At 46.4% G+C, this 13,586-nt stretch overlaps 1 protein-coding gene across 3 annotated transcripts; it reads right to left on the bottom strand.

Annotated features, from left to right (window-relative positions):
• Positions 1 to 5,934: 5,934 nt before the first annotated feature.
• Positions 5,935 to 13,010, bottom strand: MAZ (MYC associated zinc finger protein). 3 transcript variants are annotated; one of them, XM_088457490.1, is made up of 6 exons: positions 12,679 to 13,010; positions 10,590 to 11,332; positions 10,331 to 10,394; positions 9,962 to 10,133; positions 8,500 to 8,696; positions 8,060 to 8,135 (listed from the first exon to the last, which is right to left on the bottom strand). In XM_088457490.1, exons 1-5 carry the CDS (start codon positions 12,709 to 12,711, stop codon positions 8,506 to 8,508), a joined length of 1,203 nt encoding a protein of 400 aa, XP_088313616.1. In that variant the 5' UTR covers positions 12,712 to 13,010; the 3' UTR covers positions 8,060 to 8,135; positions 8,500 to 8,505. The 3 variants fall into 3 exon arrangements, with proteins under 3 accessions (XP_088313617.1, XP_088313616.1, XP_088313618.1); XM_088457492.1 differs by lacking the exon at positions 12,679 to 13,010 and adding an exon at positions 12,147 to 12,405; XM_088457491.1 differs by lacking the exon at positions 8,500 to 8,696 and having other exon boundaries at positions 5,935 to 8,135; positions 12,679 to 13,009.
• Between the last annotated feature and the right edge of the window lie 576 nt (positions 13,011 to 13,586).

Genomic DNA, 13,586 nt, shown 5'->3' with positions numbered 1-13,586 from the left:
TGGGTACCCCCGAATAGCCCTGCTAAAGGTATGTGGGGTCTTTAAACGGTCTCAATAGGTGCTGTTTTGCGTTTTTAAGAAGGTGGCGAAGAATAGCATTTAGGAGGGGGTTTTTTTGGCAAAATAAGTAGTCCCATCCAATTTGGGGTATATGAAACTGGGTGCTAGCATATTTTAAAGTTGCTAATATGAAATTTAAAAAAAACATGAAAAATCTACCTGTCTCAACTACTTGCAATCAAAAGAAACACCTGGGGCAGACTTGGGGACCCCCCCAGAGTTAATTTCGTTAGTTTAGAAGTTTGTCCCCCAACTTTGGTTTGTTTTTTTACCCCCAAAACAAAAGTACTTTTTTGGGGTGTCCTAAGGTACTTTTTAAAAAAAATGTTGACACAGGTTACCTTTGGGGGACTGTCCAAGGGGTGCAGGGTGGTATTTAGAAGTTTGTACCCCCAATTCTGCACTTTTTCTCGCCACCTATTCATAGGTGATACTTTTTCGCCGGGTCTGGTGCATTGACTTTTTGCACCGGCGAAAAGTCCAACAAATTGAATACGGGGATAAGTGGAATCGGCGAAAATGATGTCATCGGCGAAAAAGTTTTGCCGAGAACGGCTTTTAGCAGCCTAATTGAATACGGCCCTTAGCACATGAGGACTGGACGTATTTTTGGGAATTACCACCGCACGTGAACAAGACCATTTTTCTTTTTGCGTCTGCCAAGTTTGGGAATGAAAAACTGTATTTTTCCAACTGATGCAATATTGTTTCGGCTCTTGTTATCTCTATGTACAGTACCAGTCAAATGTTTGGACACACCTTCTCATTCAATGGTTTTTGTTTATTTAAATTATTTCCAACATAGTAGATTAAGGTAGCTGAAGGCAGCATATGCCTGATGCTACATAAGACACTGATTATGGGGGTTAGTGAATTTCTGTGGGTGTTTTAGTCACCCTGCCCCCTTTTGATTGACAGGCTATGGCTGGTTTTCAATAGCCTATCGCAGGGCTAGTCAGGGGAGGGTTTTGGATCTCATACTTATAGGGAGTAAGCAGTGTTCACTTCCTCTTTTGTCATTGAGAAATTCCCACCCGTCCCTACCCGATTGTTTATGGTGTAATAACTATTGTTTTTCAGTGTTTATTGTGAGGTGGAAAAGCATTGCTTCTCAGCGGCCCAACAGGGTGCAAGTGGTAGTTGCGGGGCGCCTTTCCTTTCCCAGGGCAGGTTGTCTCTGCCCGTAAGGGGGGACCTGGGCTTCTTCCTAGATGTTGGGCCCAGTAGTACTAAGCCAAATGAAGGGGGTGTAGCCTATCGTAACTCAGGTTCCGTCAGAGGCCTTCAGGTAGCATCATGTACTATTTTATCGTGGGCTAGAGCTTGGGAAGCAATGCTTTTTTCTTCACCACCAAAAGATGTTTTTCCTTGTAATAAAATCTTTGTTAAATTTTTGACTCCACTTCAGTTGTTGGTGTCTTCATTAAAGTTAATTAGGTTAATAAACATCTTGGTGAGGATCTAACTCCTCAGGGATAGAGGTCTTAATACTGAAGACATCAAAACGATGAAAGATCACATATGGAATTATGTTGTAAACAAAAAAGTGTTAAACAAATCAAAATATGTTTTATATTTTAGATTCCTCAAAGTAGCCCCTTTTGCTTGGATGACAGCTTTGCACACTCTTGGCATTCTCTCAATCAGCTCCATGAGGTAGTCTCCTGGAATGGTTTTGAATTAACAGGTGTGCCTTGTCAAGAGTCAATCTGTGGAATTACTTGCCACCTTAATGTGTTTGAGACCATCAGTTGTGTTGTGCAGAGGTCGGGTTAGTACACAGTGGACACCACTATTTGACTACTGTTGTAATCCATTTTATGGCACCAACCACTCAACTCCCTAAAGAGAAACGACAGTCCATCATTACTTTAAGACATGAAGGTCAGTCGATACGGAAAATTTCAAGAACTTTGAATGTATCCTCAAGTGCAGTTGCAAAAACCATCAAACGCTATGATGAAACGGTCTCTCATGAGGACCGCCCCAGGAAAGGAAGACCAAGAGTTACCTCTGCTGCAGAGGATAAGTTCATTAGCGTTACCAGCCTTAGAAACCTCTACTTACCAGCACCTCAGATTAGAGACCCAAAGTCCTCAGAGTTCAAGTAGCAGACAAATCTCCACATCAACTGTTCAGAGGAGACTGCGTGAATGAGGCCTTCATGGTCGTATTGCTCTGAAGAAGCCACTACTGAGGATGAACAACAAGAGGAAGAGAATTGTTTGGGCCTAGAAACACAAGGAATGGACATTAGACCAATGGAAATCTGTACTTTGGTCTGAGGAGTCCAAATGTAAGATTTTTGGTTCCAATCGCCATGTCTTTGTGAGACGCAGAGAAGGTGACCGGATGGTTTCTGCATTTGTGGTTCCCACTGTGAAGCATGGAGGAGGAGGTGTGATGGTGTGGGGGTGCTTTGCTGGTGACACTGCTGGTGATTTATTCAAAATTCAAGGCACACTTAACCAGCACGGCTACCACAGCATTCTGCAGCGCCATGCAATCCCATCTGGTTTGCGCTTACTGGGACCATCATTTGTTTTTCAACCAGACAATGACCCCAAACACACCTCCAGGCTATGTAGGAGCTACTTGACCAAGAAGGAAAGTAATGGAGTGCTGCGTCAGATGACCTGGCCTCCACAATCACCCAACCGAAACCCAATTGAGCTGGTTTGGGATGAGTTGGACCGCAGAGTGAAGGAAAAGCAGCCAACAAGTGCTCAGCACCTCTGGGAACTCCCTGTTGGAAAACCATTCCAGGAGATACCTCATGAAGCTGATTGAGAGAATGCCAAGAGTGTGCAAAGCTGACATCCAAGCAGAAGGAGGCTACTTAGAGTAATTTAAAATATAAAACATTTTGATTTAACACTTTTTTTGTTTACGACATAATTCCATGTGTGTTCTTTCATAGTTGTGATGTCTTCAGTATTAATCTACTATGTTGAAAATAATTAAAATATTCAAAAACCATTGAATGAGAAGGTGTGTCCAAACTTTTGACTGGTACTGTATATATCAAGCCTGTTGTAAAGGACAAAACACAGCGTGAATACTAAAAGGATCTTGGGCCTGACTGGGAGATGCATATGCCGGAGTGTAGGTTTGTGGAGTCGCGGCGGCGTTAATATGCAAATTCTAGTTTCAGTCCTTCCCTCGTGTACTAGTGCGCTCCAAAATGCGCAAGAACTAAGACGACCCACTTACAATGCCCGTGCACGCTGCCGCACCGCCGGTGATTGTTGACGCTCCACCACTGGTGCACCATCGATACTTGCACCTGCCCTATAGGAGGTATAAGGGGGAGATTCAATTCGGAACACTGTGGATAGCGCCGGGATGGAGCTCCCAGAGCTATTCAATTCAGCGCACTGTAAGGGCAACTAAATTATTTCTTCTCGCACCCTCCTGAGGGTGCAAGGATAAATCAGACTAATGTGCCGGCTTAGTGCGGCGCTAACAGCCTCGCGGCCGGCACTTTAGTTGGGGAATGCCGGTGCGCACGACCAAAACGCCCAGTTTAAAGTCATGAGAAACGGCATTCTTCTACTTCACTGCCAGTTGTCGGACTAAACAGCGCGCGGAATTGAATAGCTCCGGAACCAACTTCCAGACGCTATTCAACTCGCGCTGAATTGAATGGGTCCCCAGGGTCTCAGTCTACACATGGAATCTGTGGCTACGGCCCTGCGTCTGAGAACGCAACCGCTTTCACAGACACGGCAGCGTCATGCCCATAAAATATCCGCTATATCGGATACCGCCGTTCCCATTTGCAACAGCACCTTTATCCGTACACACAAAGTAACGGATGTGCCTTAGGGGTTATCCGAATATTTTGCGCATGCACAGCAGCGAATAATCGCTCGTCTACGTGTGACCACTGCGTGCAGTAAGCGTGGACTTCTGAATCAGGCCCTTTAACTCAAACGACAACTCGCAGCAAACACGGGACTAATCCAAAGACAAAACAGACATCTCTTCTGGAGTTGGTGAGGATCTTCTCCCGTTACATAACATAAAGCTACTAATAGCTCAATTTTTATTTTATTTTTTTGACTCATCTCGGTCGCTCTCCAGGCAAGTCCTAGCTACAACCAAATCCCCAGTGTGATGAGAGCAGAGACAGGACCCGTAGCCATCTTTGCACAGACGACAGGAAATCAACCACAAGCGGCTCTGGGGTTTAATATTTTTACTAAAATTCATATGGTTCATAAGCAACAATGAGGAGGACACAGGGTGGAACACAATATATACCGAGACAGATTACATGATACCGAGGACAGGGAGAGGAGAGACAACATGTTATTTACCGGTGGGGAAAATCGAGAAGAGAATGGATAAAGGAATAAATCGGGGAAAAAGACGGCCCAGGAGTGATAGAGGGGAAGGGGTGGAGGGCAGGAGGGGAAGAGGTGAGAGACGTCTTCATCACAAGGACAGTTAATAAAACTTGTTTTTGTTTTTTTTCTTTTTGTTTTTTTTAACAGTTATCAAAATGACAGGTTTTCAGCAGATCTCAGTATTTACAATGCGAGAAGCATGTGACACGTACAGTATATACAACCTGTAGCCCACCTAATGTACACATTATATACACAAAGTCTCATGCACCCAACACCTAATCTGTGCACAAGCAAAACAAAATCGTGTTTCAATGTCAAATTTAAAAAAAAAAAAATAAAAAAAAAATTAAAAATTCTAAATAGAAGTTTCATGAAAATTTGCCAGATGAACGTGTCCCAAATCCATACGGCAGATCAGGAGAGAGCGCCCTTCGTGGGGCTCAGCGGCCCAGGGACGGTAGACAACAGAACCTCATGCAGAGCAACCATGGGGGGGCGGGCTCCACGCACAACGAAGGGATGAAATGTCCATGGACAAGTTCTATGTACACGTCAAGTTATACAGAAAACTGCTGCATTATTGAGGCCCCTTCAAGGTCTAGTAGGTGGGGGAAAAAAAAAAAAAAAAAGAGGTCGTCAACCGAGCTACTGGTCACCATAGACTCTGTATGAACTAATGACATCAAGAGCATGGACCATTCCTGAAGAAGAGAATCTGACTGAAATGAGACCAGAAATGGTCAATGTGTGGACAAATCGTTAAGAGGAAACTGATAAACTGAAGGGCTTTTTCTAGACTACCTACTAACACTATGGCCTGTAGGGTACTGTAAGTGGAGCGGACCTGTAGCTTGGCTGCTGATCTATAATGATGGAACCTGACTCCAGAGAGTAGACCCCCCCCCCCATGATGGCACAGAACTACGCAGGGGATGTAGGTGTAAAAATCAGATTTTGAAGGCCTTACACCGTTTGTCAGCGGATAACTGAAACACAGATGGACATAATATTGTTTTAAGAAAAACCAGGCAGCAAAAACAAGCCCCGACATTGGGAGGCGTTCAGCAACCTGACCTGTGAGAGGTCCTACCAACTACTCGCTTGGCCAGACAGTGTCACTTAAAGATAAAAACATAGATAACAGGCGTCCTTCATGCAGATGAATAAAAGGTGTAACAGACAAATCACACAAGGTGCATCCCCTCTGCCAGGTAGTGGAAGTCATTCCCTTCAAACCAAATCTGCTTTCAACAAAATAAAAAAGTTTAAAAAACTCAACTTTGCCTGTTTCTATAAAGGTCAATGGAGATTTACCTGCGAAAGCAGATGTGGGGAGATCAGGCTAGCAAAAAGAGGGATTCACGCATAAATTAACAGGGTCTAATGATCACGTACCATCAGCCACTGAGCTACACCTGTTTGGATGCCATCTAAGCGTCATGGTCAGGCTGTCCCTAAAAACTTACCATTAGATTAGTAAAATAATTCTAAAACGCCATAAAAATATATCTTACCCCCCCCCCCCCCCCCCAAATTCATATTTCGAAAGCAGCCAGGTAACCCGATGGGCACTACAGAGCTACAATCTCGCTAAAAAGAATACTCACAGCATTGGGAGAACCTCAGCGTGGCAGACTGCGCCATAAATAAAAACCACTGGTTTCAGGTTAAACCAATCCAGTTCTACTGTACATGTACAATACGTATTCTACAATGAAATCCAATCATTTACTTGAGCTCCGGTAAGAGGAAACAGGAGCCTGGACTAATTATTATAGGGGCTCTCACATACTGTCCCTGCACCCCTAATACATTCGCCCTGAGCTGGGAACACCGCAAAAATAGTGCCGCAAGAACATGGACGCTGCTAGACAGTAGTGTTCAAAAAGGGGCGATTTCAGCTCACAGCGAAACACAGGTGGAAAGGCGGCCCCCAGTGTGTACGAGCCTTGAAGGCCTTTTAGGAGGGTGCCGATTAGTGTTAGCGGGCTATTCTCTACTAAGACGCTGGCCCCTCTTCTGCTACCCTTCTAGGATCGTACTAGACCGGCTGCCGCTTATCGTCATTCATTAAAAAAAATATAGGGATATACATCAGACACAAAAACCACAATGCAATCTAATGCTGCCAGTTTTGGGTCAAATACGTTAAAACTGTGGAGGCTGTCCCTACTTAGCCTGTCGGGAGCAGGCGTTTCAGGAGTGGAAAAGATTAATAATGGGCAAAAAAAAAAAAAACAGCGATTAAGAGCCCAAGCTACTTACACGCACAGCGGAGGCAGCCATTTTGTTGGCTTAATATGCATGAGCATACCTCGCTGGTTCCTAGCCATGTAAGGAGAGGCTGCCTGCAGTGTCCGCAGGTGACAGATACCCTAACAATTAGTGGACTGTAAGGGGACAGCAGGGACATCTAGGAGCCTAAGTGTAGTCCCCGTGCTGTCCTGTAATAATCAAGGCCACATGTTTAATTGTACAATGCTGCAGCAAGACACAGAACCTAAGGGCGTCAATATGGTTCCACCTCTATAGTCAATATTAGGATTTTTTTTTAGCCCCTGCAAACCATAACCTTTACTGCTACATGATATTTCAGGCTGCCCCAGATAGGCATGACCAGGACCATTTGCTCAGCTGCACTTCAAGATGGCTCAAGATAAGAGAATACTATTGGCTACAACAGTAGGTCCATAATATTGTTCAGGACAGAAACCCAGAGGAGCAGAGACCTGTATTGGGTGGGTGAAACAGATTCTGGTTGGAGGGCTGCCCTCCTCTCAGACAGTGACCAATCGCAGTGAGCCCTCAAAACTATCCTGCACATCATTACTGGAGAAGAACACTGCTCCTGGGTTGAAGCCAAACCCCGGCCCTGGGCTAAGTCCAGGTAACCTCCACCCAAGTCACCTCCTGCTAACCAATAACTAGTATAGTGCCCAGTGATGACCAGATGGGTCACTGTAAAATTATTACTGCTCACTCAACCAACGCCATGGAAACTGCTCATTCAAATCAAAATCAGTCCGCCATTCGGGACCGTGCGCAGATCGAGTCTTTTCAACGGGCAGCATCACGCCTGTTTCTGGTCTAATATCCCATCTGACCTGCTCCCAAGTCCAGAGTTCCAGGTCTGCTGCTCACCCCTCTATGTCAGTGTTCCCCTGCATGGCATTATTGCGTTAACCACCTCCATGCCAGCAGCCCTGCTCAGCACGGGAGTACAACGTCACGGGGGGGGAGGGGGGGTGGCTCATGTTCTATAAATACATTACATTCCTCTTCCCACAGGGGTGTGTAGTGTATAAACCTGTACTTCTGACATGTGCCAATATGGTTAGTGTTTAATAGCTAACGCGGGGGCACCAGGATACTTGAAATATCACCCGTAGGGGGCTACATTGCCGGGGTGGGTGTTGTTTTTAATAGATGCCTTTGTCACCTTCATAATACCTCACGACCTAATAGCATGGAGGTCAGAAAGCTGGAGGAGGCTACATGCAACTCTTCTCTTCCAAATCCGTGTCCGTGTCAGGGGAGCCGGGGAACATCCCCTGCACTGTACACAAACACATCAGAAGAAAGAGGTCATGTTGTCTGCACCCCCCTCCAGGACAGCCAGTCACCAGGGCTGAGTAGGCATCATTCCAGGGACTCCAGAAGTCGGGAGCACGGCGGTCACAGCGGCTGTAGGATCCGACAGAGGGCAGACTTGGCAGGTCCCTGTGAGGGGGGAGAAGGAACAGAAAGAGGAGAAGGGGGATGAGTTATTATAAAGTATTTTTTATGGGGGGGGCGAGGTAAGTGGGGAGATGGTTTCAGGGCTGATGCCAAGTCACAGGAAGCATGAAAAGATACACAGAGCATATAAGCAGAGCAGGGATGGAGAACAGATTTAATGAGGGGCTAGTTTAGGTTTGGCCCAGACACAACAACTTAAATGACAGAACACAGATGTGCTAGAGAGGAAGAGGACAGGGGCTGCGGGGGCATACCCCAAAACCCAGCAATGCTCAGGACAGCTTCCCGCTACCAACAACACATGCATCCCAGGGAAAGGGGAGGGAAAAGATAACTAGGCTCTTGCCTGTGGTCACTGCAGTGTGGGCCCCTCGCCAAGCCCCGTAGCCCCCGACATGACGTGTGTGTGCATGTGGCCGCTCAGCTGTGCCAGGGTTTTGCAGTGTACGCTGCACAACTTGCAGAGGAAGCTGTCTGCCCGTGGGCACACCAGGCCGTGGTGCTTCACCGAGTGGACCCGCAGGTAGGCGGCCGTGGCAAAACCTGCACGGGGGGGAGAAGCAAACGCCACTTTAAGGCCGGGCCACAGGCATCGCTCCGTAATTAGAAAGTGACCTACCGATCCATCACACCCACCACACCATCCTGTAACGACCGACCGCCCTCTTACAGAACCAGCAAACAGAACAGGTCATCATTAGTACTGTATCATCCTCAGGACACCTGTGCTTCCCCCTTCAGAGTTGGGTCACCCATCCCCTGCCTAGGGCTCGGTAGGCCAGATAACAGAAATCAGTTTTATGTGGTTGAACGGAGTCCAAACCAGTACCATGCCAATGGCCCCCATGGGGATTTAACAATTTCTCTTCACATCATCTCCCGGGTGTCACCGAGAGACCCGTCTGGGGAAACACTATCTCCAAACTAAGCCACAACACCATGGTAGAAAAACTCCCCTCTAATGGAGCCTTACACTGGTATAATAGTAACAGGGCAGCTAGTATACCGTTGTAGGTCTCCATCAGAGATGGTTTGTAACACGAGGCATCCGCAACGGAGGCTGAATGCGGTGTTAGCGGCGCAATCTGGACATGGAGATAGGGATGAGCCGCCACATAGTCGGCAATCACCGTATATCTCAGACCACAGTTTTATCAGGAAACGGTTTCCCCAGATGAGCTATTCTTGCAAAGGGAGGGGGACAATTTTTTAAGATTTTTTTCAAAGCATTTTTTATTTTTGCTTTTTTAAGGATTTTTTCCTTAAGTTAATGTTTAGCAATCCTCTAACATATACATAAGCTAGATCCACCCACATTACTTGAGTAATTAACTGCACTCCAACAAACCTTAATGAAGTATATATATATCTATATCTATTTTATTTCTACATCGTGAATATTGTAAATTCAAAATTTTGGACGGTATGCGGAACAGAACTGCCAGCAGAGTAACCTATTCTAGTCATCCCTCAACCACTTCCACAGAGGACTAATGAGTTCCATTTTTTGAGGACTCCCCATTCCCCCGCCCCATCATCAGTACAATAATCCACAATCAGGGCAAAAACAAAATTTCCACACCAATGACACTGGTTGATCCAACAATCACTCAGACGTCTAAGAGCTACCAGTGAGCTCTCAAACGCAGACCCTCCCCTCCCAACCCGCCAAATGAAGCTTGGCCGTGAAGAGCATCGCTGGATATTGGGATATGCCAGATTGTGGGCGTTATAGACGTATAGTGGTACGCAACGGAGGGGCTGATTATGTGTGCAGAGCGAAAAAACACACGCTTTCAAAGTCTTACCTTTGTTACACAGTTCACACACGTGGTTGGGGCCCTGGCTGTGGACCTTCATGTGGTCGGTGATGTAGGCAGCACTGAGAAGCTTCCCGCACACGTGACACGGAACCTTCTCCTCGTGTCGCACCATATGGGCCCTCAAGCGGTCCTTTGTGGCGAAGGCAGCTTCACAGGTCTGTTGACGGAAGGGCAACATAGTTGAGAAGAACATTTTTCGGTTTAAGTCCTACAACTCAACCAACACTCCGCCTCTCATCACCCAGTTGCCGAAACCAGAGAGGACAACATGCAAAGGGGACCCCAAGCATCATTCACCACCAGACCATCGCCCTCACAGAAGAGAAAGAAGGTAACGAAGAGTTTCGGAAATACCTGGCATTTAAAAGGCCGTTCTGTTGAGTGAACCTGTCTGACGTGACTGTTCAAATGATCAGGACTGAAAAAAAAAAATACATATATATATTTTTTCTTTTGACTGATAAAGAAAAGTTGGCAATCAATTGTGAATAAACAAAACAATTAAACAAGACTGAAAATAACTATTAAAAAAAAAAAACACCACACAAAATTACAATAGTTACATGGGACTTGGGGAAAAAAAAAGTGTGGATGAGGTCCCACAAAATCTTACCGGGAGAATCCTTTCCCACAGTGGCTGCAAATGTAGGGCTTGTGTACGGTCCCATCGTGGGAGCGGACATGGTAGGTCATGCGGTCCTTGCGCTTGAAGCGCTGCTGACACACATGGCAGGAGTAGGGCTTCTCGTCCGAGTGCGACAATTTGTGGCGGTTCAGGTGGTAAACATCTCTGAAGGCTTTTCCACACATCTCACACGCATGGTTCTTCCGCACCTTCTTTGCCGTGGGGGAAGGCCCTGGTAGAGAGAGCGTGGAAGGGGAGGTAGGAACCTCCAGGGACTCTGTCCCACCAAGGGTTCCAGCAACACTGAGCAAACTGAGGGGCACCATGGTAGGCATCTTGACAGCAGGTTGTGCTCGTGCAGGTTTAGTACCCGTGTGGATAGCTTCATGTCTTCTCAAGTTGTAGCCGTTCTTAAACTCTTTGGAGCACAGGGAACATATATAGGGTCCCCGGCTCTTAGACTTCTTGGGTAGTTCCATGACTGGGTGCAAAGGGAGAGCGGTAGAGACAGGGGAAGGCTGGGATGAAATAGGGGATTGTGCCATCTGCTGGGGAATGGACAGGCCGGGCACCACCTGCTTAAGGGCAGCAGTGTCAACAGTGGAGGGGTGCTGGGGTGCCATGGTGTGCACCATCGTTTGGGTGAGGGATCCATCTGGCGGTCCGGCAACAGTGGCTAGAACAGGTAAAAGTTCAACTTGTAGAGGTTCAGCAGGGGGTGGAGGGGGGGTCTGGAGGAGAAAAGCAAAATAGGAAGTCACAAATATACCCGAAACTTTTGCTATTTTCCTGAAAAGTTGTCCAACAAGGTAACTGCTCTTTTACACAACAATAAACTGTTTGATTGACTTTACCCAAGCAGCTGAATCAGTACTGGCACTAAGAATAGAGGCCGCTCACACAACGGCCACATTAAAATGCATCTTACATAACATTTCAAAACAACCACACGCGTTACAACATAATAAGAGGAAATAATAACAAAAATGTACAAATGTCAAAGATCCAACACCCATAATCTCTTTAGCAGGGCAATTGGGCACAGACCCCTCCACTTTTCACAAACCAATTTATTATTACAGTTGCCAGACGTAGCATCAGTCAACCTGTAACCCAGTCCCCGAGTATAACCCAACAGGTGTGTCAGAGAGAGAGACCTCACAACTCCCCTAACCCGTCCCTTCTCCATCACGCACTCATACAACTCATAACCTCTCGTCCCCTAGAGTGCAAGCTCTTCAGATCAGTAGTCACTTCCACAAAAAGTTAAATTTTTTTTTCCTTGCACTGTTTGTAAAGAGATATTAATGACTTTACGGAAAAACTATAAATGTATTTTAAATGCATCATGACGGTGTTAGATTTTGTTACATTAGAAGACGACGTACAGAAGTGTAAATCAGGGACGGCATGGCACGCTATAGCCCCTGTAATACAGTGTACGTGCACCCGGCTACATATACTGTACATGGATCTTTACTGCATAACACACAACACATGTGCAGGGGAATACATCATATGCATGCAGCCAAACAGCTGATATACCGTGTATGTACAAATTCACGAGCCATGTACGTGATACAGGTGAGCACAGGCTTCTCCCAAATGCACAGCTCCGTTAAACCATTTTGCAGACAATGGGAGAAAGCTGGTCACACCATGACACCAGGGTCCATACAGCAAATCCTATTAATGCGTTACACAACGGCGTCTTTCCCCTTACAGGTTACGGACACACACACGAGCCCATCCAGACATGGCGGGGAGAACACCAAATATCCCTTTGCAGAGTCTAGCTATTTCTATGAAAGGAAAGAGGGAGAGGGAAAAAAGATGGGAGGGAGGGGTGGTGATTTAAACACTCAACACCATCTCTCTCCTCTCCCTCCCTCCCTGCAAAAAAAAATACACACTCACAGGCAGAAGAAGATGCTAATTTTCAGGGCTCCCGCTTCTCTCTCCTTCTGCAGCCGCCTGGACCCCCCTTATTCACAGATAACAGGATGCATGCACCCAAATACATCCCCGCAGCCTCCTCCTCCCCCCATCTGCAATCCAACAACACAAAGCACGTTACCTGGAATATAAAGCTGGTCCAGTTTGCATCCATACTGGAGGGGGAGGTAAAAAAAAAAATCAAATCTTTTTTTTTTTTTTTTTAAATATATATATTTTTTGTGAGTGTCCCGAATCTTCTCCCCCCTCTCCCTAGCTCACTGCTCCCCCTCCCTCCCTTGCCTGCTCTGCTTTTGGATTTCTGCTCAGTCTCAGTTGCAGATCAGTGCCCCCTAAAGGCTGGTTGTTTTTTTTTTTTTCTCTCTCTTTTTTTTTTTTCCTTCTCGTGATTTAAAAGGGGGGGAAAAAACCCATAAAATACACACTGCATTGAATAAATAATGATCAGAGCTGCAGTGACATCATGGCTTCTCCTCCCTCCCTCCCTCCTCCCAGCACAGAGCAGCTATGGGAAGCCCCTGCAAGGCTGCTGCTTATTCTCCCCAAATATCTCTGCTCCCCTCCTCCCTTTCTGATTATTCCTGCATTATTTACTACCCAAAATATGGCAGCTGCTGTGACCTTTCACCCCCCCTGCTTGCCTCCCAGCCCCCATCTGCAAAAAAGAAAAGAAAAAAAAAAATCCCTTGGGTCTGAACCATGCAGCAGACAGAAATAGGGGGGTTTCTGGTCACCAGGCTCTGCAGCAATATACACAAGTCTTGGTGCACTGCAATATTATGGGGGGTTTACTCTGCAGACCCTTGCAGATAGAGGACTGGACTAAGGACAGACAAGAGGGGAGATAGTGGGGGGGGGGGGGGATTCTTTGCAAACTGCTGCTTCAGTCAGTGCAAGTTGAGAAAACATGCATTGTGCAGAGTGCTGGCTCTGTGTGCAAAGGGAGCATGGTGATAGTTAGGTGCTAGCCCTGCTCTCCTGCCCCCTACCCCGGCCTCCTCTCTGCCCCATTCACAGCCTGGAGGAGCG

This window comes from Taudactylus pleione, unplaced genomic scaffold (assembly GCF_031769625.1).
Source record: "Taudactylus pleione unplaced genomic scaffold, aTauple2 ptg000762l, whole genome shotgun sequence".
In the NCBI taxonomy this organism is placed as follows: Eukaryota; Metazoa; Chordata; class Amphibia; order Anura; family Myobatrachidae; genus Taudactylus; species Taudactylus pleione.
This window is presented reverse-complemented; position numbering and strand designations above follow the sequence as displayed.

Coding starts and splice junctions, on each gene's coding strand:
- MAZ (XM_088457490.1), bottom strand. CDS start 12,711: ATGGATGCAAACTGGACCAGCTTTATATTCCAG. Junction 10,134..10,330: donor AACGGCCTTTTAAATGCCAG/GTATTTCCGAAA, acceptor TTCCGTCAACAG/ACCTGTGAAGCTGCCTTCGC. Junction 8,697..9,961: donor GTGTGAACTGTGTAACAAAG/GTAAGACTTTGA, acceptor CCCCCCGTGCAG/GTTTTGCCACGGCCGCCTAC.